This window comes from Lissotriton vulgaris, chromosome 1_1 (assembly GCF_964263255.1).
Source record: "Lissotriton vulgaris chromosome 1_1, aLisVul1.2, whole genome shotgun sequence".
Taxonomy (NCBI): Eukaryota; Metazoa; Chordata; class Amphibia; order Caudata; family Salamandridae; genus Lissotriton; species Lissotriton vulgaris.
In genome coordinates, this window is record NC_141685.1 from 1,145,272,432 (window position 1) to 1,145,298,231 (window position 25,800).

The 25,800-nt window shown below is 44.2% G+C and overlaps 1 protein-coding gene across 8 annotated transcripts in view; it reads right to left on the minus strand.

The window, feature by feature from the left end:
• Positions 1–25,800, minus strand: part of IKZF4 (IKAROS family zinc finger 4) — a 376,192-nt gene that overhangs the window by 14,892 nt on the left and 335,500 nt on the right. For 3 of the 8 annotated variants that reach the window (XM_086963903.1, XM_086963905.1, XM_086963906.1), the window contains 2 exons: positions 14,041–14,190; positions 12,417–12,548 (listed from right to left, as the gene is read on the minus strand). The exons of 1 other annotated variant lie outside the window; for it this stretch is intronic. In XM_086963903.1, coding sequence (XP_086820029.1) covers positions 12,417–12,548; positions 14,041–14,190 — 282 coding nt within the window. The remainder of the gene's footprint in view (positions 1–12,416; positions 12,549–14,040; positions 14,191–25,800) is intronic. 4 more of the 8 variants (XM_086963908.1, XM_086963909.1, XM_086963904.1 and 1 more) reach the window with 3 other exon arrangements.

Below are 25,800 nucleotides of genomic sequence, written 5' to 3' on the forward strand. Positions count from 1 at the left end.
CTTGGTCCTGCTTTGCTCCTGGTCTGCCCGCTCACTGGTTCGTCCTCCTCCCAGTGTACCTGGGTTTGCTTTCTTCTTCCCTTTCCCCGCCTGCCTCTGCCTAAAAAAGGAGGGCGGTAAGGATTTTGTTGAAATGGCGGTGGTTGGAAGTGTGGTTGGAAAGGTGGTTGCCAACCGTACATGGGAAACTGTGGTGGATGGTTATACGGGTCATGAAACATCGGTGGATTAAATGGTTTCCACTGGTTCTGACCTCTGTAACCTCCCCTAGCTTTTTGTTTAGGAGTGCTGGTATTTGAGCCATTGCTACTGTTAGATGAAATGCTGGATGCGTCTGATTCAGAAGTAGGTTTGGTTGTTGGTACAAAGTCTGGGTCAGAGTATGGATAAGTTTTAACAAAGGAGAAACGCTTCAAGTCTTTTTGGAACTTGGTAACCTTTTGTTGGGTTAGGTTCTCTCTATACTCATTCATTTCCTTATTAATTTCATCTAACTTCTTTTTGTATCCAGTGATGTTGGTTTTTATATGAGTTTCTGTTTTCTGGATGTCAATTAAAATGACTTCCGATAGCCTTAAAGCTGTCTTCAGGATAAGCATAATCCAGTCATGCGTGCAGTGCCACGCTATTAGGGCCCAGTCTTTTCTGAAGGTGGCATCTTCTAGAAAAATGCATGGGGCATTAGTCACAAGGAGGCCCTTGGGGGCCATGTTGTTGGTCACATATTCCTTCAGGATGGTACCATGAAGTATAGTTCTGATTCTGTTCCTCTTCATTTCAGTTAGTTTTTCCCAATCCCCCGTCTGGGAGATTGTTTGTGATATGCTTGCATCAGCAAACCCGGAGATATCTTCCATGATAGCATCAAATTCCTCCGTGGAATAGGAGAGGCCTTTATTTTCACCCGCGTCCTCTCAAAGAGAACCTGCGCTATGGTCAATTTTTGAGACTCAGGCGCAACTGTAGCAAGCTAACTGAGTACAAAAAACAAGCCTCTGACCTTACCGAAAAACTTCGAGTACGTGGGTACCCAACCAAAATCATAAACACTTGCCAAAAAAGAGCCAGAAACCAACCAAGGGAGGCTCTCCTTGAACCAAAAACAGCCACAGCTAACGATATACCACTCACCTGTGTTACTACTTTTAATAGTGTTTCCAACCAAGTGTCAAAGAGTATCAAAAAACATTGGTCCATTCTCAGCACTGGGAGTCTTCGCTGGGAAAAGCCCCTCTTTTCCTACAAAAAATCAGCAAGTCTGAAGGACACACTAGTCAACACTAGACCTAAAACAAAAGAACTATCTGATAATCAATCTATCACAAGGACTTGGGGTTTACCTGATGTCACAGGACATTTTCGTTGTGGAGACTGTTGTGTTTGTCACTTAACAAGCAACACCAAAACTTTGAACATTGAAACTGGAAAAACTTGGCGACAGCTTTCACACACTAACTGTAATAGCTGCAATGTAGTTTATTTGATTATATGCACATGCAACAAACGCTATGTGGGAATGACGACAAGGAAAGTCAAGCAAAGAATATGCGAGCATCGCAGCACCATTCGCTGCAGAAAGAATGCCACGAAATTGACAGATCACTTTCTTGAACATAACCACACACCCAATGACATGTGGTGGACTGTGATTGAACAAATCAAAGCTGGACCTAACATGCAGAAACGGCTGTTCGAAAAAGAGCAAAGATGGATATATAGATTATCCACACATGTCACAGGACTGAATGATAATATTCCTTGGACCAACATTAACTAACCCCACCATAGACAGTAAGCTTCCCAATACCACCGAGGTCTGTCAATTGACAGCTCTGTCCTATTCCTGAAATATTTGCCCCCTTTTTGCTCTGCTCCTCTTGTCAAGGCAACAAACAGTATTGCCAGGGACACCCCCACCCCGCTCCATTTTTAATTCCAATTCCTCTCGCGGAGTTAGTTTTCACTCCGGCTGCCATGTATTGTATAACCCCGAGTTCTGTGATTTATGCCTAACTGGGTGTACTCACAGTCTCTGTTCCTTGTTTAAATACCCCCACTTTAGGATTGCTTATTACTCTTACGTAAACAATCCTGCCTGGCATTGCCTAGCAACGCCCGGGACGCACTCGCCCCGTTCTCTCTTTCCACTCCTGAGACACAATTGCGTCATTACGCATTGACGTGGCCACGCCCCACCCGGAAGCACAGTTGCCGCTATAACAATCCCGGCGGCGTCTGTATCATTACGGGGAGGCACGGAGAGGCGAGTAGGTACCTAGAACTTTGTGACCAACTGAACTGTAAGTAAAACTCTGAGCCCGATACTGACAACTCTGTTTCAGTATCCTGAAACCCTATCCGTGACAGATATCTTATTAATCTCCCCTTCGCAGAATATGGCAGCGTGGTTTTACCTTCCCTCCACCCCGTGATTCCTAAAAGATCCTAAATAGGAGTAAGCCTTACTTCCCCTTTGTGCGCCCGTGTGTGTGAGTTGTTTGTGTGTCTGCTGAGTGTGAGTGTATGTTTGTTGGGGCAAATTCACTACGTCGATCAGTGCTCACTCTAACTTATACGTGAGCAGGCATGTCGAGCATTCGGAAGTGCTGAGTGCTACCCACTTTGAATGATAATTTATCAATTAACCACCTAACCACTTAGCGCACCAACATCACCGGAGTGTGCAAGTCTGAGTCATAGGTGTAACACGTAGAATTCACTGCGTTGTTCCCTCACGCTAAAGGCACTGTGAGTTTTTGTTTCCACGCACGATTCAGTGCTAAATTTGACTGAATGCCTATATTGAGTATTTAGTGATCACCGAGCACATCACCAATGGTAGAGTGTGCCAGCTTTAGTGATAGCCAATCACTACCGATCACAAATAACCTTGAATGGAATGTACGACACAGCAGAAGACACGTGAGAACCAGTATGGCACCTCGTAACAGGCTTGTATTAATTATACTTATGACCTTTTACATTTCTTCTCCTACAGGTCTTTTTGCTTTTCAGCTCAACCATTGTTGTTTATGAGCTTTTTCACTCTGACCTATTTTGTCAGTTGTGCACAGGGAAATAGGGACCGGCAGGGCGTTAGTGTGTCCTGACCACCCATTTTCCTTTTTGGTCCTGACGAAAACCCGGCACTTTTCCATCCAACGGGTTGAAACATGTAGACCTCACACATAAGAGATACACACGGTCATAATACCTAAACGTATCCACACACATACTTTTAATATTGTCCAGTTCTTGATAATAAAACTTTCTACACAAGTATACCAGGACAATTTTTAACATTTTTTTCACTTCACACACAAAATACCCGCTCCACTGTAGTCCAGGTGTCGCAGCACACCCTGATGGCACTCGGCTGTCAGGGTGGACCCCGATGATGAAGCATGTCACCGACTAGGTCGGTGAGTGAGGGGTTTCTTAAAAAGGAAGGACTCTCTTCTTTTTCTTCTCATTCATTCCATTCAGACCGCTTTATCTAAGCTACTTCTGATGGTACTCCTCTCTTGTTTTGCCTACATAACAGTGCCTGCAGGCTGCGTGCTACAGCCCAGCCTGACTGATTTTGATCTGCATCTCATTCATGTTTGAAGATCCTGAACTCAGCATCCTGTCACCAAGTCACTTAAGAGTCAGCAGCATCTACAAACAACTCTTGACACAGCAGCCTAAAACTGAATCTTGTTGGAATACTAAAGAGCTCTTCTCTTGCAGGTCGGACCTCCAGGATCTGTATTATGTAATGGGTGCACTGTCTGTTTGTGTAAAGCACATGCACCTGATGCAAACAGGGAGATCGCGCACTATTACGATCGATATGCTGCCCCCCACCCCCCACCCCCCAGGGCATCCACAAACTGGCAGCTGGCTCTGGGGCAGCTCATTCCCTAAAACAAGAGGGCTTCTTACAAGGAGCTCCCATGTTTCACCGTACAGGTGACAGACGACTGTACTTTAAAGAGGAGCCAGGGATCCCCCTGCAGGGGGGTGTAGTGTGTGACTGCACCAGCCTGCAGGGGGGTTGTCTTACCCCGAACCCTGCAGAAAGCCAGCCGAGGCAAAGGACAAAAATAAAATTGAAATAAAACATGTTTTTTCCGTCCTGCAGGCTGCCAGCAGCGGGAGGGACAGGGCGATCCATAGTTATGCAGCAGCACCAGGGAGGAGGCGGGAGTTGTGGGCACTGCTAAGTGCTCATGGCGGTCTGGCCGGCCAGACCGTCATGCACACTCGCAAAAGAAACAATAGATAGACGGAATGCTGGACAATGCAAACATTCACCCCCAGTCACAGGGATATGGGTTAAATCCATTATTCTTTTGCTCACCATACCACCCCAGTATGGATCCATCTATATGCAAATCAGTCTTGACCCTGTTCCTTGTGGGAACAGTCCAGCCCGAACTGCCAAGCCAGGTCCTCCCTGGACCGGAAACAAGCATCCTAGTACCGGTTTCAGGGCATCACCCTTCATCAGCGATGGATTTAGGCCCAGAACTCTGTACTGGGGTGAATGTAAGACAATGTTCTGCGTTCTGTCCATCAATTGTTCCTTTTGCATTTCTCACCCAGAGTGGGACGGGTATGCCTAGACGTAGGTCCCGTGCTCTTCATGCCACTGGAGTCAAGCTATCCTGGCTGATGAGGGCTGAAAGCCCAAGACTGGTCCTAGGATGCTGGTTTCTTGTCCAGGGAGGCCCTTGCCTGGCAGTTCGGACTGGACTGCTCCCATTGGGCGCCGGGTTAAGACTGATTTGCATATGGCTGGATCCAAACTGGAATGGCATGGTGAGCAAAAAACAATGGATTTAGGCACAGATCTCTGTACAGGGGTGAATGTATGACATTGTTTTGCATTTCATTACAAGAACGGAGGCTACATTATGCTTAATCTTTTAATGCAGTCTCCAAGCAGCCGCATACATCACAATACCAAAGGTTCCAGAACAGAATATAACCAGTACATAAATGCCATGACCTGCTGACAACAATCTGCCTCTTTTAAATGCGGCTCCGAGCAGATAAGTAACTCCTTTCTTATCATTTCATTACATTTATAAGCCTTGTTTATCTATTAGCTTAACAACGGTGGCCTAACCCGCCCCCCACTACCCCTTCCCCACCGACCTCCAATTTATGGAGATCCCCCTCCCCTTTTTGTTCCTTCCTTTACTGGAAATATAAGCTCCTAGACACTCACTGTTAGCGTACCTTTTCATGTTGAATAACCTTTTTATTCCAGCGTACCCGTAAGTTGCATCTTACTAATTTTCTTGTTTCTCCGCGTGCTCCCACGCATGGCCTTCCCTAATCGCGCTCTCAGAAGTCTCCGCTTTCAGGCCTGAACTCTCAGAAGCGTCCACCAAATACAAACACCCTCCCGATGGAGGCCGCGACTGAAAAACTGTATGTCCCTGAATCGCAGTAAAGTCCCGTCCTACGGTTGCCAAGATCCTTTCCTCTTCCTACCTTCAACTCGGGCTCCAGCCAATCGCTTGCAATCATCCCCATGACAACGAGCCCTCGTGACCGTCAGTTGATGATCAGATCAGCTGTCTTCACCGAAGCAAGGCTAATTGCACTTTTAAACGCTCTCTCTTTTCCAAAGTAAGGCTAATTATTCTTTTAAATGCTCCGCACAAAAAAAATAAAAAGAAGGGGTGTTTGAGTTATCTAGAGACATTTTAACCTCTAGATTCTAACCAGTCTCCTCTTCGGGCATTTAAGCAGATTGACCCTGCCTTGTCCTTTCTACTTCCGACCAAATTATAGCCCTTTATTTTGGCCTAATACAACAAGTGGCAACCCCCCACTTTTATAACCATTAAAAACCGCAATGTCTGATTCTGATTCAGACGACGCTTCCACCCCCACCCCCACCCCCACCCCCAAAATCAATAAAGAAACCTTTAGAAAAATGTTGCAAAGGGAAAAAAGGTCATGTATTTTTGAGACCTTAAACCAGGTCATTCCACTCAAGAGACCACTCCCCACTCAGGAGGACGAGCCTACTGAAATCCTCATTGACGAGAGCACTGAGACAAGGGGTAAAATAATTTTAAAAGTAAGAATATTGAGCAAACTAACCCTACGAGCACTCTAGGAGGTCCTAGCACTTCATCCAACCTGGGAGGTCTTAGCACCTCAATACTGAAAAGACAAGTCATTCCTAAAACCGAATGGAGCAAAGACAGAACTTATGCTCCTGGGCCATTCTGCCCCCATGAAAATAGATCTTTTTTGGCCCAGCTGCTTAGGTCCCCCTCCTGCTCCTAGGAAACAAATTAAGAGTTTGGAAATTTGGTTCGACTGCAATTTGGATTTTAAAATACTGGCTCGTAAAGTCGCAGCAAATTGCCTTCTTAGTATGTTAAGGAAGATCCTCCTCCTTCTTCCTTTTGATGCCAGAAGTATATTAGACCAGGCACTTATACTGTCTCGTCTCGACTATGCGAATGCAGTCTACTTGGGTGCTCCACAAGGAACTACTAAGATACTGCAGGTTGTTCAGAATAGTGCAGCCTGCATTCTAATGAACATTCCGAAACGTGCTTCAGCCAGACCTGCCCTTGGTTTATTGCATTGGCTCTCTATCCAGGAAAGAACTAGGTTTAAGGCTATGTGTATTGTTCACAAATCTATTTCTGGGAAGGGTCCTCCGCTGTTCCAGTCCATGGTGCAATTATATTGCCAATAGAAGCCTGAGATCCAATAACAAACAACTACTTGCAGTTCCTAGTATCAAGCGGTCACAAACTGGAGGTTAGCGGTTTTCCCATAATGCAGATAAATTCTGGAACCAGCTTCCAGATGATCTACGACTGGAATATACCTACCTTAAATTTAGGAAGCAGCCTAAAACCTTCCTCTTTCCGTGATCAGTCTAGGTCTTCAAAGTGTCACAATAAGCGCTGGGATGCCCTTGGGTAGCCATGCGCTAAATAAGTGTATTCAATTTAATTCAAGGTCCCCGCACCTCAAAAGTCCTTGGCGGCACAACCTATCTGGGCACCGCGGCATAAATTATCTGGGTGTCTCTAGCGGCACAAATCATCATAGTGCTCAAAATGACACGGGAGATAACTTTCTTAACGAGATTGAATCATCTGATATCCCTGACGAGTATATCTTAGACCTAGATGAAGTGGATGACGACTTCTACAATATTGAGGAAGAACTTCCTATGTCCTCTAAGGACAACATCCTTGACCCCATGGGGGAAGAAATGTTCTCCCCTCTAAACCTCAAGCATCCTAGATTCTCTGAGTGGTGGCCCCAAGACCACGTTGCCAAATTCATAAAGAAATGGCTACACAATCTACTCAAGAGGGATACCAGGAACATTCTCAGAGCAGAGTGCTTGAGACCTTCCATCGAAGATGAAACTTGCCAAACTCTCAACCTCGACCCTGAGCTCATAAAATTCCTTTTTAAGGTCGGTCGGGACTCCAGAAAAGGGATGGAGAGATCCCTGAAAGGCTGAACCATCTTCTCGACGTGCAGTGACCCATTGCAAGAATAATTGATTACGCCGAGGAGAGCCACATGCGTGGTGCACCTCTCAGTACAGAACTAATTAGAGGCTGGAGCCAGAGAGCCCTAAATACTCTTACGTAACGCAAACTCAAGCCTTAATGCCAAAAGGCGCAGAGTAGTTCTCACTAAAATTTATCGTAAGCTTAGTGATATGGCCGATAAAGAAAGAGCCCTCTAACAACCCAAAAGGACTACTCTTTGGAGAAGCCCTTATCAAATCTCTTGGTAAATATGTAGCAACTTTCACTGCCTTAGATAAGGCTCAGCAAAATATGAGGAAGGTCTTTAACAACAACCTCTTTGGGCAGGCCGGAAGAAGGGGTCTCTCTTCCGGATGAATTAATCAAAGGCCCTATCCAAGATCCTGTGGCTTCGGACCTGGATACCAACTATACTACGCTACTGCTTTCTAACCCCAGAGAGGTAGAGGTCCCGCTCAAGAGGATTCAGATTTTGTGGCTCCTCCATCAGCACAAACCCACCAAGTGAGTACTCTCCCCCTCCAACCCTCCCCTTCTTTCCCCCTAAAGGTGGGAGGCTGGCTCAAAAACCTTTACCGAAATTGGAAGTTAATAACTCCGGATCCCTGGGTTCAAAACACAGTAAAGGGCTTTGCAATAAGATGTCACGCATATACCAACACAAACCTCATTCCTGAGAGACATACCTCTCTCCCTAGATCAGCAAAAAATAGTAGATCAAGCGAACTCCTCAATGCTTCAAAAAGGATCGATAATAGAGGTCCCCTTGGAAGCAATAAGATTTATAAGTACACTATTTCTCATAGAGAAAAAAGAGAAAGGTTGGAGACCTGTGATAAATTTAAGGGAACTCAACAAATTCCTGGTCTACAGACATTTTAAGATAGAGGGCATCGATCTCCTGAGGGATCTTCTTTTGGAGGGAGACTGGTTGGTCAAATTGGACCTCAAAGACACTTATTTCACCATCCCTATGGCCGAAATCCATCAACCTTTCCTCCAGTTTATGTGGAAAAAAACCCTATCCCAATTCCAAGAACTTCCCTTCTGGCTGTCCTCTGCCCCTTGGTGCTTTACCAAGGTCATGAGAACGATTGCCTCATTCCTAAGAGAAAGAGGTATCCGCATGATCATATATCTAGACGATATCCTTATAATGTCGCAAGACCTCACACAAATAGTCCAAGACCTTAAAACTTTAATGGTCTCCTAGAGAGTCTAGGGTTAATTATAAACAAAGAGAAATCTATCCTGACTCCCTCCAGAACTCTGGAGTTCCTCAGCTTCACAGTGGATACCTCCAAATGCCTTCTTATTCTTCCTTCAATAAAAATATCCAAGATCAAGAAAGAGATAAGACATGTCTTGAAACAGCAAGACCTTCCCCTGAGGGAACTAGCCAGACTACTCGGTCTCCTCTCCTCCTCCATTCAATCAATCTTCCCTGGCCCTCTAAATTATCGGGCCCCGCAAAGGATAAAAGGGAGAGCCCTAAGATCTGGTCTCTGGTACGAAGATTGAATTACTCTGGACCAGGAGGCCAAATCAGAACTTACATGGTGGCTAGACAACCTAGAAGCTTGGAATGGCAAAGCAATCACGGCTGGGGCGCAGGCCTTCTGAATTAAAACACGGGGGGAATCTGGTCCCAAGAGGAATCCTCTCACCACATAAATTATCTGGAGCTAACAGTTGGGTTTATGCCCTTATGAGCTTCAAACACTCTCTCCAAGGCAGGTCAGTTGTCCTGAAGATGGACAACATGTCCGCGGTCGCCTATATCAATCGCCTCGGAAGTACCAAATCTGCGGACCTCTCCAATCTAGCCAGGAGACTCTGGATGTTCTGCTTAACGCACACAATTGTCCTCAAAGCAGAATACCTTCCCGGCAAGACTAAAATCTCTGCGGACTAGAACTCCAGATTCCTTCAAGATCACTGCGATTGGAAACTCAATTTTTCTGTTTCCAGGACTCTGAATAGGATCTGGGGTCCACTAGAGATAGACCTTTTTGCCAGCAGACTTATGTTTCAACTGCCAAAATATTTCAGCTGGATGCCCGATCCTGGTGCTCCAGCAGTGAACGCATTTCTCCAACCCTTGACAGGAGGGAAAACAATTGCCTTCCCTCCCTTTGCCATGATCCAAAGAGTCCTAAACAAAGTGAGACATGACCAGTGCTCCCTTGTCCTTATAACTCTGTTCTGGCCTTCTCAGGCTTGGTTCCATACCACTCTGGAACTGGCATACACCCCCCATTCTTAATCCTTACCCAAGAGAATCTTTTAACAGACATAGATGGAGGATTTCACCCCCTAATTCAGACAGGGAGTTTGAACCTTCTTGCTTGGAAAGTGTCAAGAGATCCAATTAAATCTCAGGCCTTTCATCATCAGCTGCTACACTCCTTAGAGAATCTTGGGCCCCAGGCACTCACTATAGATACAACAACATTTGGAGATGCTGGGTTCATTGGTGCCTGGAAAAGAACTTTGATTCCTTACAGGCACCTATTGTTGACGTAGTGAACTTCCGGGTTGAACAATTTGCTAAGGGTCTAAGCTATAGAACTATCAATTGCTATAGATCGGACATCTCTGCTGGTCATATCCTTGTCAACGGGAAAACTGTGCGTAAAAATGTAATCGTATGCAGAATTATGAAGAGCATTCGCCTAAGATGACTTCCTAAACCCAAATATGATACCCTCTGGGACGTAAATGTAATCCTAGACCTTTTTAATAACTGGCCAGATAACACCCTATTGAATAGAAAATACCTCTTTATCAAGCTTGCAACTCTACAATGCCTGATCTCCTGTCGAAGAGTCTCTGATGTCAAAGCTCTAGAGATCTCAAACAGATCTTATAACATCGTTGACGTCAAATTTGATATTTACAGAAGAAACAAAACTATGTCTGATTCAATCTTCTATACACGTTTTGATCCTTGCTCAAAACTTTGTGTAGTTGACTGCATGAGAGAGTTTGATCGTAAAATGTCTAGTCTTCGCCCCCCAGGTGTAAATCAATTACTCATCTCTTTTGTTAAACCCCATAAAGCTAGAACCTCTACATCCATTGCTAGATGAGTTTTTTCTGCCATGAACCTAGCAGGCATGGACTTAAAAAAATTTCAAGCTCACTCTGCTAGAGGTGCTATGGTCAGTAAACCTCTGTGGTCTGGAGGTAAGTTGGACGACATCCTCAAAGTGTTTGATTGGTCGAACGCTAGCACCTTTGCACGGCACTACTGCAAACCTATCGAACGCATGTCTAATTCTGCCTTACAAAGCTACCAACATGCATATTGTAGCCTCCGTTCTTGTAATGAAATTGCGATTCTCCTATTTCCATGACTAGAGAATCTGGATTTCATTAAAGACATGGAGGCTGACATTATCCCTCCCATCCCACCCCTTGGATGATTAGCGTGACAATGTTTTCTTGCTTGTAATGACATTGCCTTAACGCTTAGCTTGTTATCCTTAATAGTTTTAGAGTAATTTTTCTCATCTCTGTATTTTCTCTTTATGTGTTGAAGTTATACCTCTTTTCTGGAGACATTTACTTCTCTCTCTTTTCAGGTAACCCTTCTACTTAACCGCGTGATGTGTTGGATTATCCTTCCTTTGACTTTTTCCTCCTTCACGCCTCCTCGAGGATCCATTGGAAGTTTTAAATTCTTCAAGTTGGAATTCTGAAAGTTTATTATATTTCCTGGACGTACTCGTTCTCTCATCTACATTTAAAAGAGGCAGGTTGTTGTCAGCTCATGGCATTTATGTGCTTGTTATATTCTATTTTGAAACCTTTGGTATTGTGATGTATGCGGCTGCTTGGAGACTGCATTAAAAGATTATGCATAATGTCAGCCTCCGTGTCTTTAATGAAATCCAGGTTCCTACTGAATCCCCTGGGCACAATGCACAATATGGACCTATATGATAATGTTTTCAAGAAAGGCAATTTTATTTTCTACTTTTGGAAGGCAGGAGTGAAAGTATTCCTTAGGGAGGTAATAAAGCAATCATCCCTCATGATGGGACACTGAAAATTTTAACTTGGGCATTTATTTTAGGTAAGTTATCCTTTTTTGTAGCTGGAAATTCAAATAAATTGAAACTTTTTTACCTTAAAGATTTATTTCAGATCACACTACAAGAAACGCAGCACACCATCTTCTAGTGTGAAGCTTCTGATGTCCCTCATCTACAAGTAACTCTAGAATGGTGTAGAAGAAAGCTTAAATTGAGTTCTGTGCATTCATTACAAATGTTTTCTGTTTGGAGCATTTATATCAGATGGATTAAACTGGCCTTTACACCGATCATTTAGTAGGCTGCTCCCAGGGTGTAACCCAAGATTGAGTCTTTCTGGCTTCTGTGGTCTACATGGCTTTGCCCCTGGAGTCTCCAACCCCTTACTGAGCTTGCTCGTGGTGTGTCACCTATGGATGACTGAATCTAGTCTGCTGGCCATAGGTTATTCCCTCCTCCTATGTAACCTACAGGGAGTATGCATTCCATAGGTGAATGTATCTAGATGCAGCCGCCCATGGTTTAGTCTCCCCACAGTACACATAAGGTCCAGTCTCCCTGGAGTCTGCAGTTGAGCCTCCCCCTTGTCTATAGCTTATGATTGACTCTTCCAAGGATGTGTATACTATTGTTGAGTCTTCCTGGGCTGTGTAATCTATGCAATCTGAGCCTGCAACAAGTCCCAGGCTCTCCGGTTGAATCTGCATGCTGAATATAGCCTACAGTGAGTCTCTTTAGTCTCTAGCATATAGTTGAGCCTCCCTCAAGCTAGCAGTCTACAGTGTCCAACTCTCTCCTGCTGTGGTTTTGCTACCTTCAATAAGCCAGCGCCTGCCCTTACCCACAAATTTCTGAGGAGTTGATCGTTTCCGTTTGGTGAGGCTGTTTGCCAGCCGGTCAATAAAAGACGGGCGATCAGAGGAAGGGTGAAGCAGGGAATCCGGCGCCAGCTCCAGGTCTCGCATCTCCTCGCCTAGCAAGGGAAGGAAGGAAAAACCTTTTGAGATAAACACCGGTAGGAGAGAAAACCGGCGACCTGGAAAATGGCCAATTCGGGACTCCATGTATGACCCATGGCCAAAGTTAGGGTAATTCTCATCTTAGTCCCTTATTTTGCCTCCAGCTCATAAATGCAAAACCTAATTGAAACACAGAAGCTGACTATCCTGCACAAATGCTGCATCCCTGCCTCATGACATTTGTCTCTGGCTGCAACCTACACACTCCAGCCACAGGGAAAGCCAGGTACAGAGCTCACCTTTTCTTTTCCTTGTCCGTTCCCGAGTACCTTAACCATCCTATTCTGCTTAGCATTTGAGTTTTAATAATCTTCAGCTCTCAGCTGTTTAGGATTGCAACCATTACAACTGTTCTCCCACAGAATGCCAAGCAAGCTGTGGGACAGCAGGCGCTGCTTCATGTAATAACACTGCCCTATGCAGTAATCGTCACCAAAAAGTATCACAGATTGGAAGACAGCAGCCTTCGCTGGGTCACAGTGCACTTAACAATCTAGGCCAGGCTTTTAAACTGGTTCAGAGACATAATTTAGAGAAAGACTGGAGAAATGTGCAGAATTTTTAAGTCTTCTGCCCGGGACAAGGAGGAAGAAAGGTACGCTCTGCACACATGCAGAGTTGTTTTGTAAGGTTTATGTACCTTACGATTAATTGGCTCAGAACTGCTGAATTTCCACAGACAAAACTGCACAAACGTTTACAAAGCGCTCAACATCTCTGACCCTGAGCTGGTTCTGCTCAAACAAGGACTTTCGCATATTTTGCACATTGAAGTTCAGTTTTCTAAGATACAAGTTTCGTTTTTTAAGATACAATCCTCATTGCCACACTTCTCTGCTGCTCAAGCAAGATTATGGCAGCATTATAGGACATGGTGTCACTACAGACAAGGTGATGTCGCTACAGTGTTATGGCTGAACAGCAATTTATTATTGATAATGGAAGGAGGAGGCTAGAATTACCAAAGAATTTTAAAATCGACTGCTCCTAGGGTGCTGTCAGACAGGTCCAAAAAAAAAACTAGATGACAGAACTGAGGAAAGAAAATGTTATGTAAGACTGAAGGAGAGGAGTGCCAAGAAGCAGACAAGTCAATGAAAATTAGTCATAGGAACAACAGTATTCGCCAGAGTACAAATCCGGAAACGATTAAGTCAGTGGAATGATCAGCAGTAATAACCTAGGGAGAGCTGGAGTAGATAGCTTTTACAATTGTGGGGGGGGGGGATCGTGGGGCGGGTAGGGGATGGCAGCTGCAAGTTGGCAGGGGATTGAGGCAACTGATAGTCTACTATGGCAGTCTTAAAATGTCATCCAGTAATTAAAGCTACGGTCAGTTCATTAACAATGCAAATGTCCTCCTGTCTATTTGATGGATCAGCCCTGAGTTGAATGTCAAGCAGCTTGCAGTGCTGGCTTTAAACTGGCTGAGCAGAGGTTACCAACCTTGCTGACCGGCCAGATGCTGGGCTTCAGTGTTAAGACTCTGCAGGTAGTTGTGACATCGCTCCTTGTGTTCCTCCAACGTGTTCTGCTGCTTGTAGCTGCGGCCGCAGTAGTTACACTTGTAGGGCTTGCCGACTGTGGGGGAGGAGACTGAAAAAAATGAAAAAACAGATCCTGGCCATAAAAACAGATCGCATACCTAAACCAGCAGGGAACGGCACCCATGAGGACTGGCAACCCCCTGTGCTTGAAAACATGCAAGACAGTCCGGCCCCACGCTGACTGCCTTAGGATGGGAGACTCTCTGCTAGATGTGGGGCTCGAAGTTGGTCGGGTGCTTCTATACCATTATAAGGCCTACAAGAATTCAGAAAAAGTCGCTTCATCAGTTTAATAAACCCAGATGCCACTAATCTCATACTGTTAATCCACCCATCCTGGCCTAGGAATCTTGTTAAGTAAAAAGAGATGATGCCCCAAATTTACCACGTGCTAACATACCTATCTAACAGAATGAGCTCGCTCAGGGTACCTGCTACAAAACCTGCATCTATTTCAGCTTGACACATCTGAACAGAAGGGTACAGGGTTTTAAAACATGTTTTTGGTAGTTTTACAGTCCATTTATAAAATATGCTATAGGGTTAGAAAGTATAGTTCTAATGAGCCTTCGCATGACGCTATTGTGTTCTGTTGCTCTGTTCAGAAGGGTGGGCAGATGACAGCAAGGCAGCGGGAGACTGCAGGGGTAGTGGGGTGTCTAGACTGCAGCCAGGACAACCGAAAAGGTATGCAAGAGAAAGGGTAGGGTGCGAGACAGGAGGGATAAACAGGGAGAAAATGTGCAGTGGGTGCAGAAACGAATAAGGAAGCAAGAGGCCAAGGATATGTGACACAGGGGAAAGATTCTCAAATAAAAAAAAAAATAGAGAAACATTTGCAAATAAAATGTTGGCGAGGATGACTAACGAAATATTGTGCCTGGTCAGTACAATTTGTCTGGCAGTGGAAGTTAATGATCAGACTGCAATGAGCAGAAAGAAGATGAATGCAGCACAAAAAGAGCAGTTCTAAAATGACGAACAGGAGGCAGAATACACAATGTATCATGAAAGCAATGATAAATGAGCTTGCATGGGGGCATGCAGAGGTCACTAAAATCGGAGATCCAGCTAGGTCCAGTGCAAGTTGGAAGAAGCACACTCCCTGAGAGAAAAACTAGCAACATGATGCTGCAGACCCCTCAAAAAAGAATAGAGAAAAGGCTTTTTTTGACCCCCAGACATGGATATTTTTCATATCGCTTGCAGAAATATAGGGACTCTCCATAAACTAGAGACAGCAATGGTGTCACTGGTAAAGCAAGCAGACCCTCCCTGTACAAATCCGGATGTTACTATTCTATTACTAAAGACGTTACAAAAGGGATCCTCCATAGATTACAATGTCTTGAATATTAACAACTGTAAAGGAGGTTAATAAAACAATAAGATAAAACATGTAAGACTCTTGGCGTTGTAATGCCCATGTTTCTGTGAGTCAAGAATGACATCAGCAGACACACTGTTAACCTGGACTTGAGGCTGGAGCGGTCTGCCATGGTACACATGCATTCGAGTCTGAAGACAACAAGGCTGAAGTCCTAAATTCATGCATCCTTGTAACTGCTGATATGAAGCTTGTCACAATGGGAGAGCCAAATGCTGTGGTAATGTTGGCATGCTTAGGTTTCTCTCAGAAAAAACATTGTTTACTATAACCTTTGTTAAGGGTCAGCCAAAGGCGTATCTGAAGTAAATCATTATGAAGTAGCTCAGAATCCTACAATGTACAAACATGGATAATACTTTCAGATTTGTGTTATCTTTAGCTATCCATTAGGGTATCTGTGTTAGTAGTGTATGTACCTTACGTCTAACATACTTGTTTTGATTCTTATCCAAACCACAGTATTGAGTGGGAGGATGGCATTTGATGTCATCAAACTATTATTGGACAATACAATGTTCAAAACTTGCCTCGCCAGCCTTCAAAATAATCATTTGATAGGCTTAAGTCTTACGCTTCTTTACACCAGAAAAGTGTAGATGCTCCACAGAGTGTACGCCTTTGGGTAATAGGCATACAGTGTCAAGAAGCTCTAGAGTATGTGTGCTTTACAAATAAATTACCATACCATAATGGCCACAAATCATGTTATGTTATGTTGTTATTTGCTTTTGTAAGGTGCACAGCTACCCAAGGGTTTCCCGGTGCCGCCTGAAGAAATCAAAAGAGAGGTGGAGGACCTACTGATTAAAAAGCCAGGTTTTCAACGTCTTACGAAAGTGTACAAAGCTGGACTCGTTCCTCAATGACAGAGGAAGAGAGTTCCACAGGGTTGGGCCCAAGTAAGAAAAAGATCGGCCACCTACCCTGGACAATCTATGTCTCCGGGAACGAATATTTTGTCTGGTTAGCTGAACGGAGAGGGCCAGAGGGAACATATAGTTGAGCAATGGAACTCAAATATTGGGAGGCCTAGCCTGTTTTAATCTTATGCATATAAGTTAAGGTCTTGAATTTGATGCGATTTTCCACTTTCAGCCTGTGGAGTTCACGCAAAGAACTGGAAACAGGGGCAGTTTTAGGGAACTGGCAGAGCAGGCGAGCAGCAGCATTCTGAACAACTTGCAACTTAAGGATTACCTCCTTATTGGCTCCTAAAAAGAGGATGTTGCTGCAGTCCAGGCAAGAGGTGACCATGGCCTGAAAGACAGTTCTTTTTGTAGAATCCTTCAACATCCATAGTTTTTTTTTTAGCCATCTGAGTATAGAAAAGCAACTTTCAGCCACCTTTTGTTGCTTGAGGTCTCATCGAGGGGTGGTCATCGATAATGAAACCCAAATTACGGGCTTGTTTGGTGGGCTGAGGGGGGAACACCCAATTCAAGGGGCCAATGTTGGGGACCCCAAAGCTCTTTGCTATTCCCCACGATAAGCACCTCAGTCTTCTCCCCATTGAGCTTGAGTGAATTAACTTGCATCCACTGTGTGACTTTACAAAGCCCATCTTGGAGAGAAAAGGGCTTGGAGGCTCCTTTGGCAGCGAGGGAAAAGATTATTTGGGTGTCATCAGCGTGGGAAAAAATCGACAATCCTACCTCCTCGGCGATGTCAGCCAAAGGATTAACATAAATGTTAAACAATAAGGGGCTAAGAATCGAGCCCTGTGGCACCCCATAGGGAGAGGCATGTATTTTGGAAGCTGCTTCTGAGGAAAAAGCTGAAACATACGGTCCAACAAAAAGTTTGTCAGCCATTTCAGGGCAGATCCAGTCACGCCGATGGATTGGAGGGTTTGCAAAAGCACGGTATGAGATACCGTGCCGAATGCGGCGCTCAGATCTAGCAGTATGAGCGCCACAGTATCGCCAGCATCCAAGCGACTAAGCATCATTTCACTGGCTCCCAGAAGTGTGGTTTCTGTAGAGTACCCTTCCCTAAAACCTGATTGGGATGGGTGTAAGAACTTGTGGGTTTCCACATAATGAGTTAATTGCGAATTCGCATGTTTTCCCAAAATTTTGGAAAAAACTGGGAGCAAGGAAATGAGGCGGAAGTTGGATAATCATGTGTCTGGCTACCCAAGGGAAACGTGTGTTACCTTGAGTACAAAGTTTAAAAGACTTGCTCGCTACAAGGCTGTTGTGCAAATTTAAATTAGTTTGTGAAATCATTCCCATACAAACTGTTTATGGGTCCCCAGAAAACGGTTTGAGCATGTCTAACACCTCCACTTTAAAGGGAAATTGATTCTCTGCTATCCTAAAATTACAGAAAACAATAGTGACCAACATCTGGGTTTCAAACACCCATAATTCTATGCTGACGTGTGAGAGGTCCTTCTCTCTTAAAACATTCATCCACAACACGGCTTCTATCCAAATCAAATGACGAAATAAATAAGCCTTAGAGTGAATGTTGCATTATAGCTTTCTGGGGAAACCAGAGAGCCATTCTATTGACAGGCATAAGGATGAACGCCAAAAATTGTTTGGAGAAAACAACTTGTTCTTATTGGGCCTAAACACCAGATATATACATGTAGATGGATGTGGAGCAGTTTTGGAAAAGAAAGCAAGTCTTCAATACGATTTGAAATGTTTAGTTCTACCTGCCCTCAAGAAACAAAAGAGGTCTTACTGCTGTTCAGAAATATTTTGCTTTTGGCACTGGGTATACGTGTGAATCTATGTAGGATTCCTGTATGTGAAGTTCTTTCCTTACAAAAAACGAGTCAAGCACTTTGGTTTTCTTCTGAGTCACCACATGTGCACACAGTATGCCTTCTCTCTGGAGCAGTCTATGAACTTAATCCTAAAAGTTTGGTTCTCTGGCAAGGTTTAATACTTTAAAGCCTGCAAGGACCTCACCACAACCCATATGCAAGAGCCACTCTTATGTAAGTGGACTGATTCCAAGCCACCACCCTAATTTGCACAGATAAATGTCAATACATTTGACATATACACTTTAATGCACTGCCAAAGACCATAACATATTTTTTCACCTAACTTCTGCTGAAATCAGGTATGATAACCTTTACTTGATCATTCACTGATGCAGAAAATATTCACATTGTTTGAGAAGAGTCAGCTCCTCTTAACTTGTCCAAGTTGGCAAGAAAAATATACAACTGGTAACTGTATCACGTTGGAAACTTCAATTAGTTCTGCAGTCATGGATCCTTCGGCTCACAGCAGTCAGTGCTGAGTATTTAATCTCTTCTGTGTCAGTGTGTTTTTTCAAACGTGCTAAAGTGTCAAATCAGTAAAAAGGACTGAAAAAGATGTGATCATTTGTATAAACAGTGACTTTTAATCCTAAGTGCGGGCAGGGCACAACCAGTCCCATGTGAAGTTCAGCTATGGAAGGTTGGGGCAGTGTGTGTAGAACTGGCATCTGAAAGACTAGAGGGTTGAGGTGGTAATGTGTCTGGCACACTAACATGTGACTAGCTCAACTCAAACACACCAGCATTTCATGATGAAAATTAAGTATGATAAATTAAAACACCCAGAAATGAAGTTAAAATCCTAATTTGATTCCTACTTGAACTGCCCCATTGTTTCTTAAAAACCTGATTATCGTCAGTGGCGCTGGAATTATGCGGCAGAGGAGGGCCAAATTATGCCGCTGGGTTGAGTAAAATATGTGTCAAGAAAGGGAAAATTATATGTCGTAATGCGGCACATTTTGCAATCACAAATTGTCATTTTTATGCTTGTTAACACTGTCTGGTGGTTGGTTGCATATCATTTGTACTAGTTTAACATCCAAATACAGCAATAAGCAATATAAAGGTAGCTAGTCAATCTTTGCATAGGGCTGTCCACTGCACGGCAACACGTGTTGCAGCGCTTTTAGTACCTAGTGAACTCTGAGCAAAAACTACTTTTTGTTCAAATCTGCAGATTATGCAGCAGATGATGGTTTATGTGGCAAATGTTGAAGATCTATAAATATGCACACAAAAAACAAAACAGCTGCACAATCGCATAATTCAAGAGCCCCTTATTATCTTTACAGGGTAAAACTCATTTTGGACTGTAGAGCTCGTCCTCTAACCAAAGGTGTTTTTGTTGCACTCTAGGGAAACAAGACATTAGTTCCCCAAGACCAAACAGAATGACCTGTACTCCTGGGTATGACGGGGGTAGTTCTCCTTTCAACTAAATAGTCTCAAGCTTATTTTACCTGTAAAAAGTAGCATAAAAATTAAATTAAGAATATATACTCTTGTCGTTTCCATGTAATCATTATGTAACTTATTTAAACTCGTAACTTGCAACTCGCTGTGCCTCAAGTAAAGCGCTTTGATACCTCCGAGTCTAGCCAGCGCTATATAAAACTCATGATAAGTAAATAAATAAATAGACCTGAGCCATAAAGTGAAGAATTTAAAGAAAACTATCTTTATTTCTATTCAATCAAAGAAAACAGTACAGGGAGAAAATGGGAAAGTAAATATACCCCTAAGAGAACAGTGTCACATGAGCAAAGTAAAGTGTTTTTAAAAATGTTTCCCAGGGCTCAGCAACGATTTTAGGGTCCAGGTTTGACCTGTGCATTACAAAGGAACTGGAAAGCAGTAATAATGCATTAGCATATTTAAACAGTGTATAAGTGATTCAAGCTGCTATTCGTGCAACGTACATTAGACGGGAGGAAGGATTGTCAAAAGAAAGTTCAATTATATGTGCTTCTTGCACACCTTGATAATTTATATTTGACTATCCTGTGATGTCCCTCTTTTTAAATTGTATCCATTGACACCCTTCTGTGTTAGGTTTTTAAATAGATATTTTTAAGGAAGAGGAGTGCACTTCTTGTACAAGAAAGGGAATGATCTGCTGATGGAACATAAACAACTGGATATATATAAATGGTGTTAATCTTGCTTTCTCAGCCAGGAACCTCATAACCGGTCTCAAGTGAACGAATTCACTCACTTTTTTCTTTGCTTCCATCTGGTTCCTGTCTGTTTCTATCCTCCTCCACTTCTCTCTACTCACCAGTCAATCAATTCTAAAAATGATTAACTTGTAGTTAGAATGCACCAAGTAATTAACAGGGGTTTCATACTGGAAAGAGCGCAGGGCTTTTTGTTCTATGCCTCTGCGAAAATCTCTGCAGAGAATCATCATATCTCCCACCTGTACCTATTTAGACCAGGGCAAATGCAAACCTTTTGAGCGTTCTGTATGCATTGAAATGAGCTGGGACGGTTGCAGGCAAGTACAATTGTTAGGGTTACATAAACGTATAGGGAAGGGGCACGTAAAAGGAAACACGTTAAGGTAAGTGATAGGATCAAAAAAAGTGACTAATAGATGTAACATTAGGGGCAGGATAAAAGATCGAACTAAAGGGCTATACATAGACTAACATTGAGCATCAAAGTGATAGGGTTGCCAATATAAAAGCGAGAATTAGGAAATGGAAAAAGATTAGGCTTATGGGTGGGGATATAGCCATGCATTAAGAGGAAACAAACAAAATCAGAGGTTAAATTAGAATTTTCTGTTAAAAAAACCCAGTACAGAAAGAAAATATCACTTCATGTGATTATTCACTCAAATAAATTACATGAATCCATAACCGAAGGACTTAATGATGTATAGTGGAGGGAAAAAACTGTGACAAACAGAAGTTCCTAACAAACATTAAACAAGCATTTACAATGCAATGGTTTCACCTTTCGAAAAGTTAGAGCTATTGGCATTGTAAATGACAAAAGTTGTATTTATGTGTTGGTTTTGAAAACAGATAAATAAATGGCATTGTCATTTACATTGCCATTAGCTTATTCTCTTGCAAATGTGAGACCTATTGTACCCTACGGACGAGCTCAGCAGACAGCAATTACTACCACACACACACACCCAGAGCCACACACACACACACCCAGAGCCAGCCACACACACCCAGAGCCAGCCACACACACACACACCCAGAGCCAGCCACACACTCACACCCAGAGCCAGCCAAACACTCACACCCAGAGCCAGCCACACACTCACACCCAGAGCCAGCCACACACTCACACCCAGAGCCAGCCACACACCCAGAGCCACACCCACACACACACCCAGAGGGTATAGTATGTAACGGTTAGAAATGATAAAGTATACAGTGACACTGACGTTTTTGTTAACACCTGCGTGATGCCTTCTAACTCAATTCCATGTCTAATCATAGGGAGCAGCAACAAGGCTTAACTACTAGTTCACAATTTAAACCACAGGCAAACAACACTATGCACGTCCGATTACGACTGCAGCATTCTTTAGGACATCAACTCGTGCTGAAGCATTGGGGTCTAAAACAGGTGCTCTCTTATCAGAAGATGAAATCCGGAGTTTAATAAACATTTTCTCCACGCCCACCCTGGAACAGGCAGCTGTTCATCACGTGTGAATACAGCGGTGAGCATGCTAGTGGAATCTGTTGTCTTTATTTAGACTTTACTTGAAACTATCCCCATATGCTTATTTTATTTTAAAAGTGCATGTTGTTATAAGGAATACCATCCATGACCAGTAATTGTTTACAGTAATATGCTCACATTGTGTTTCATAAGTATGCTACGTTTCGAGTGAGAGACCTCTTCTGTTCGATAATTGGGTACATTATTAGCTGTTTTTGCATCTATACAATAAGGAGCTAATCAGCCACATCTGACCACGCCCCCGCTTTTGAAGCATCCTGCTTTGCTGCCTCTTCTTCTTCAGCGCATCTTTGCGTTCATTTTAAGCTCCAGGCTGCCTATTCTTCTTTAGTGTATTTTAAATGCTCCTGGCCTTAGAAGAAATTCATCAATCCTTTGAAGTGCACTAATTAACTGCATCTTCAGCCTAAACACAGCACATCTGCCGGGTGTAAACGCGATATAGATCTTTACGACTATGGTGATGTCTTGCTTAATTTTCAACGCCGAAAGTAAAGTTTGTTCGTCTTCTTCCTTTGTCTAACGTCTGTCTCCACCTTGGCGCCCGCTTTAGGTAAAAGGTGTAAATGGATGAAAATCGGCCAAGGTGCTAAATGTCCCCTTCAAATGTTAAGCCACAGAATTGTGCGGTTTACCACCTGCAGCAAACGTTTGCAGTTTATTTCTACTACAAACAACTCCAGCGCATCTAGACGCTAAAGAAAAACTCTCCAGACTGCACATTTAAAGCCCATACTGTTTATAGCACACACACTAGCGCGTTTAACCCTACACCCCCACAGCTACCATACTAAAAAAAATATATTGCAAATGCGAGATCAATTGCATTTTAAATGCCAATTCTAATTTCCCCACCCATATCAGTGTTACTTATTTAACTTAAAACCCATACATCTGCACTACAAGTCTTATCTGGCAGATTGAAGAACTAGCGCAACGTTGGAATATGCATTTCTGTTCTTTGATATCACATTTTTAACGAGCATATTTTCAATGGGCGAGGCAAATCTCTCGAGTAGATGTACTAACTCTAACAGGTGTAAGGTCGCCATGTAATGTCATGCCTGGCAGGGCAGTTGTGCATGTGTCCAAGCCGTGGTTTCATTTATCATGGCGGTGCATTCTGGGAAATGCAGTTTGAACTGGGCTCGCTTTGGACTCGGGCCTGTAAAGAATGGTTGGAGACGGTGGCCGGACGGGAAGAGATGCCGTGACTTCCACAGAGCTTTGGTCTCAACAATGAATTGTTTTTAAACACTGCTCCAGTACCTGAGGCTGACAGAATCAACTACCATGACGGAATGGCGTGCACGTCATCAGTCTGATAATGAATGATTCCGTGGGACCCGTTGGGATTCATCCATTCATTCATTATCACCCAGCCCCTCCCGAGCCCTTGCATAGCGGTGAGATGGTGTGGTGGGCGCTTGCTCCGGGAGATTAACCGGACAGGCACAGCTAAAGATTGGATAGGCTTCCAAAGGACCCGCCACACTCATTACCCCTGCTACTACGACTCCCTGGGTGGGATAGGCACTCAGGCACCCCAGGTACTCACCGTCGCCGGAGCCCAGCAGGACGAGGAGGAGAGGGAGACGGGAGCAGAGCGCGCGCAGACACACAACCCTGGTGGGGGGGGGGGGAGACGGACGGCTGGTTTGGGGGATTGGGGGGGGGGCTTGATTCAAAATAAAGGAAGGCTTGAGTTGGTTGTAAAAAAAACAGCAGAGAGCTTTCAAAGAAGCGACATCAGAAGTCTGGGTCGGGTCTCTATTTTGGACGTGCCCCCATTGCCACAGGTGAAGGGTATAATGCCACAAACGAAGGGGCGCGTTCTGAAACTGCCGTTATGGAACAGGAATCGACCGAAGTGCACCGCTTTCTATTTCACGCAACTTTGATCGCTGGCCTTACAAGTTCCAAGGAGAGGGGTCATGCTCTCAACGTGGCCATTCTGGTTCCAAATTGCAAATCGTACTTGCACAGTGTGAATGGGGAGGTGATGCTGCATGGGGCTTGGCGTGTCCCTCGCCGTATGTTCATCTGGGCCCCTGAGATGAAGCCCGACCTCCTTGCTGCCTATTCATGTTTTAGTTCAACGCTCTTAAGCCACAGGCCTCTGGTGCATCAGCGGGAGGGGGGACGGGCTCACGGACAGCAGGAGGGGGGGACGGGCTCACGGACAGCGGGAGGGGGGGACGGCCTCACGGACAGCGGGAGGGGGGGACGGCCTCACGGACAGCGGGAGGGGGGACGGGAACGGGCTCACAGACAGCGGGAGGGGGGGCGGGAACGGGATTCTAGACACACAAAGACGTAAAAATATACCGTGGAACAGCAACAAAACACGCAAAAACGTAAAACAAACAGGGAGACGACATGAAACGGGGTACACGTACAAAGGGAAAACAAAATTATAAACAAAATGCTGCTTACCTGATCGCAAATAAAAACAACTTCCTGGCAACTTCAATCTCGCAAACCACTCCGGCTAAAGGCACTTCGAAAAAGACGAAAATATCACGGTGGGAAAAAAAACAAAAAACACCCGCCCACCGCTGAAAGGGGCAGGATGAGAAAAAAAAAAAATCGCCGCAACGCCCACGAATCGCCTTGCACAATGACGGACGCCTCTCTCTTCCAATGGCTAGCCTCCATTTATGGAGCTAGCCAGTGGAAGACAGAGGCGGGACAAAGCCCACATACTATTCTCATAAGATTTCGCCTGCGCGAAACGCTGCTGCGCAGCTTTCGACAGGCGAAACCTAAAAAAGGAGGGGGAAAGTGAGAGGTGTTTTAAGTTTTCTTTATTAACAGCAGCATTTAAGAGTATGCAACAGGAAGAAGGAAAAACAATACTTCAGGGAAGGAGCACACAATTTATTAAGAAATTGGTTACCTGTTTCGAAAGTCTGGTACTCTACTTCTAAAGGTGCTCATCCAGTTTGTTTTTCTACTAGCCAGGAACAGAACTCAAAAGAATCCCTATTGCGAGGCCAGTGCAGACAAACCACAGCTGCGGGATTTTGGGTTTGTTTGTCTCTGAAATGTATTTGTCCTGGGGGGCCCACCCTACTAAAGGTCTACAAACTGAGGCACTCCTTCTGCACTGGATTCCCAGGGAAATCAGGGCGCACAGTGTAGTGTGGCTGCAAGACTCAGAAATCAACCGCCAGACAATAATTCACTGCCCAGCCCAGTGCTCTTCTTAATAAAAAGCGAACCAATTATTGGAACAGCGAAATGTCACAGAAAACCCACAAATGGTGGCTCAGTACCGCGTTTGAGGATCTAGACTTCAAGTTTTAGCTAAGTGTCCCACGACAGCTAATGTCCTATTCCAGGTTCCCACGGTGCCCCTCTTATCCGAAATATGTGGTACCTAGCAATAATATGTCATCACTGACTGGCATAGGCACAATTTCACTAAGCGGCCACCATGTTAGGCAATCCAATGCTACGTCCCTGGCAGGCTCGTCCATATAGTTCAAGATACAGTCTCTCAAGTCATGCTCCATGTTGACTGTTCGTAGAGGGCACCGTTGGGGTGTTGCCAAATAGCTGTGCGCTTGTCAGGTGCATATGCTTGGGGAAATGAGGCAGCAGTCCTGGTCATCTGATGTTTGACTTCAGCAGTTATGACCAATGGGCTGTGAGGCAGGTTCTCTGCTATAACAAAAAAGATCTTTGCAGGGTACACCGCACGCTGATCAGCGGCAGCAGACGTCTGTCCAAGTATGCTATGATGGTGTCAGACAGCACAGTGT